This window comes from Oncorhynchus masou, chromosome 30, assembly GCF_036934945.1.
Source record: "Oncorhynchus masou masou isolate Uvic2021 chromosome 30, UVic_Omas_1.1, whole genome shotgun sequence".
NCBI classification, from domain to species: Eukaryota; Metazoa; Chordata; class Actinopteri; order Salmoniformes; family Salmonidae; genus Oncorhynchus; species Oncorhynchus masou.
The window spans coordinates 61,838,359-61,841,969 of NC_088241.1; the positions used below are offsets into that span (position 1 = coordinate 61,838,359).

At 42.2% G+C, this 3,611-nt stretch overlaps 1 protein-coding gene across 1 annotated transcript in view; it reads right to left on the reverse strand.

Annotated features, from left to right (window-relative positions):
• The window catches only part of LOC135522909 (programmed cell death protein 6-like), an 11,807-nt gene extending 8,605 nt beyond the window's left edge, over nucleotides 1–3,202 (reverse strand). The window contains exons 1-2 of the mRNA XM_064949600.1: nucleotides 3,003–3,202; nucleotides 528–589 (exon numbers count right to left, since the gene is read on the reverse strand). Coding sequence (XP_064805672.1) covers nucleotides 528–589; nucleotides 3,003–3,118 — 178 coding nt within the window. The 5' untranslated portion in view covers nucleotides 3,119–3,202. The remainder of the gene's footprint in view (nucleotides 1–527; nucleotides 590–3,002) is intronic.
• Between the last annotated feature and the right edge of the window lie 409 nt (nucleotides 3,203–3,611).

Genomic DNA, 3,611 nt, shown 5'->3' on the forward strand with positions numbered 1-3,611 from the left:
GCTTCTTTCATCACTCCTGACTATTTTTCAATGTCCAAAAACAGTCCGAAAAATATCCATTCAATCCTTTTCAAAGTCCTCGATCGATTCAAAATGTTGAGGTTCGGAAATAAATTGTTAACATGGTCTCAAAGTTTGCTTTGTTGGAACAAGTGCCCAAAGGTAAACCCGATGTTCAGTCACGTCACTGACTCAATCCTGAGCATATCTCGCCATTCAGCCTGGTGGAAAGATTATCATGTTGCGCTCATGGCGTTGGCTAAGCCACTCCTCTCTGTCATATCTCCACAACAAGAGGGTGTTGAGTTGATTATCAGGTGGTAGCCGTCGTCAGATACTTCCTGCCTCATACAGGAAGTACTCTCCCTGTGTCATCAGATTACCTTTTCCCCTGATAGGTCAGCCATTTTGAGGTAAAAACAAAACATTTGTGTGCAGACACCAACTTTCCTTATCTCTCAGTCCTTAACCAGGTGTTGAAGTGAAAGAAGGAAGCAGTGTTGAGGTCGAGAGGAGAAAGAACGTACCGTTCGATAAGGCCTGCTGCAACTCTGTGTCTGATATCACGGCGCTCCTGTCCTTGTCCACTCTGGGGGGAAGCAAGACAAATGGTATTAACACACAGTAGAGCCCTGTTGAAACCCTACAGCCACACTGTAAGCCCCTTGTCAGAATCTCAACACTCCATTCAATGAAAGTGTGTGTGGGCTGATCTCGGGACGGGAGGGACGAGGGCTTATCGGGGATGGTGACGAGTGTCGTTTTACAGGGACGCCCGTGCCACCATCACAGATCAGTGAAAAGTGAAACCAAAAATAACCAACAGCATACAAACAGCGTGATGATGCGAGTTACTAGTGCTATAGTGATGTAATAGCCAGACTGCTGGCAAGAGGGCTATTATGGTCTGTTTGTGCAGTCTTGCCAGCAATGTTTGGCATGACAACAAGCATAGGAGTTGGGTACAGTGCAGCATAAACAGATCTGGGATCAGGCTAGCTATTATATTTTGCATGCAATGCCAAAGAAAGGAGGCTTTTCCATTGAGGGAAAATAGATGATGCAATGAAGGTTTTCGTTTTGAATTTACAATAGACATAAATATCGTATTCTATTGTAGAATCTCAGAACCCAGAACCCAGCGCTATCTGTCACAGAAGTGTTGCATCACAAACTAATTAGCCTAATTTGTAAAATCATGTTCCAATTGAACAGTATAAGAATGGTACAAGCGTTCTATTTCGACGTGAGAGACGTTTTGTGGTTTGAACATTAACAGAAATAAGAGGCTTTGCCTTCCAGATCTGGAATAACCTTCTCCTCTGTGAAATGAAGGGCAATCATCCCATCCTGAATGACTCACATAGCAACCTCTCAAACCCAACAACACATCAACTAAATCTCAGTCTTTGCATAGCAAGATAGGACAAAACCTGTTTCCACGAAGGCACACTTTGTGACTTCCTACAGACTGTAAGAAGATAAAGGTTGGTCAGAGGGTGTACCTAATATTAAACACTTTTAGAGTAGGGTCTGTGCGGTGTCCAACTACACACGGTCTACTTCTTGTTATTCCTCTCTCTACCTCAGGTTAACTTACCTCACTGGGTTTTACATAACATGAGATGAAGTGCGAGAGCATCATTATGATTCCTTTTCCTGGCCTGAAGCGGAAGTTGGAAACATCTGCCCATTTGCTGAATGGTGTTCAGAACAGATCCTTAAAACGATCGGTACACAGCACAGCAGCCATTGGAATCTTAACATTTCCCCTATGAAGCGATTCAAGTTATGACAGGCCTAGTCTTCCAATCAAATGGTTTAGCAGTGTATGTCATGCTGGCTCTCATGGTAGGGGGGGGGGAGAGTAGCCCTTCTGAATAGGAGACCGGTTTTCAGCCAAGATGACCCTAAACCATTGCTTATTCACTAACGGCAGACAGTGAAAGCAATTGTTTGTATCGTCAGAGATGTTGACCTGGGCCTCGATCCTACACTGATCCTTTGCTGTTCTATTCGAGGCTGTCTTTGTGGCCCACATTTTTGACATGCCAGTGTGATGGAAACTGATGATCCTATAGGTGGAGAGTGGAAAAGGAACATTCTATGACACATGCCAAACAGAAATGCTATGAAAGGACCAAGTTGCTAGTGACTCATGCATTTACACCTTGACCACTCAAGTCATATGACCCAGGGAGGGAGTTCCAGCCACAGTGAGTTGCTTGGATGGGGAGTGTGTGGTGGAATACAGATAACGAGAACTAGGTCTTATCTGGCTGTTATAAATTATTCAACAAGGTGTTTCAGGTCTTGCGTGCCTCCAGCATTTTAATGTTGAGAGAAAGCAAAGCACCATGGGTCCTCTGCAGTATTACATAACTCAATACTACCACCAGGGACAAGAGCAACTTCCTATTTTTCTACTACAACCTTATGCCAGCTCTTTCCAGTTATTACTGTATGTAAATTATCAAGCCCGCTCTCTTGTCAGTTCTTGTCAAATAAAAGTTCCCTCAAAGCTATTCTCATTGGATAACTGCCCGACAAAATAGAAACCGATAGTAAATTATTCGATTATTTTAATGTGATGCCATTGCCTAAATCAACTCCAAGAAGTCCAATGAACAACATTAAGGCCTTGTATGTGTGTCAAGAAAATGTCATAATGCTATTGAGTAAAATAGGAAGTGAGAAAAAAACGTACTTACTAGAGCAGGCAAAATAAATCCCAATAATGTAGAGCCAAATGACAGGTAAAATAAATCCCAATAATATGTATATATTTTTTGCAAATAAAAATAAATAAAAATAAAATCAGTCTGTCAAATACATGTCCTCATGGAACCATGGTTGTAATATGAAAACAATAACTTTGTATGCGAACCGAACATAAATTGTGCTATTATTATCTCTGCCAATTATGCGCCGTGGCAGCAGTTTTCAAAATGAAGCTCAAACCAAAGCGGATAGCCAGCCACGAAAGACGTGTTTTCCCTCACCTCTGAAATATATTCCAAAGAAAACCTTGATCCGGTCCCGGCGCTGCGTTGTTGTATTGTTGTTGTTGTTGTTGTTGTGGAGCTCCTCTATACGGACTACCGGAATTATATGCCATTTTAAAACCTTTATAATTTGTGCTACACTACCCTATACTCGTTTTAATCTGACACTGACGTTCGGTCGTCACGAGTTACCACAGCCACAAAGTCTTAACTATGGCTAAACCCCGCCCATTTCTACAATTTATCTTCTTAAAATTGGAATTTAAACCTAACCTTAACCACACTACTAACATTATGCATAACCCTAAGCATAAATTAAGACCAAAAAGCACATGTTGGTTTTCATGACATTTTTCAATAGAGACAATTTTGACTTTGTGGCTGTGGTAACTAGTGACAACCTGACATTCCTCGCGCAGAGGCGTTGCATGTAACCACTTCCCATAAGAAACTTGGACACGCCATAGAGCTCCATCCTGAGTGGGTTACTCGGAAATTACTCTACTTTGAAACGTTTTGATTGGTCTTCTGCCCAGCCCAGTGATTTACCAATGAGGGAGTTCGATTTAGCTCAACCGTGGTGGGTACTTAGGTCCCGTGACGTGA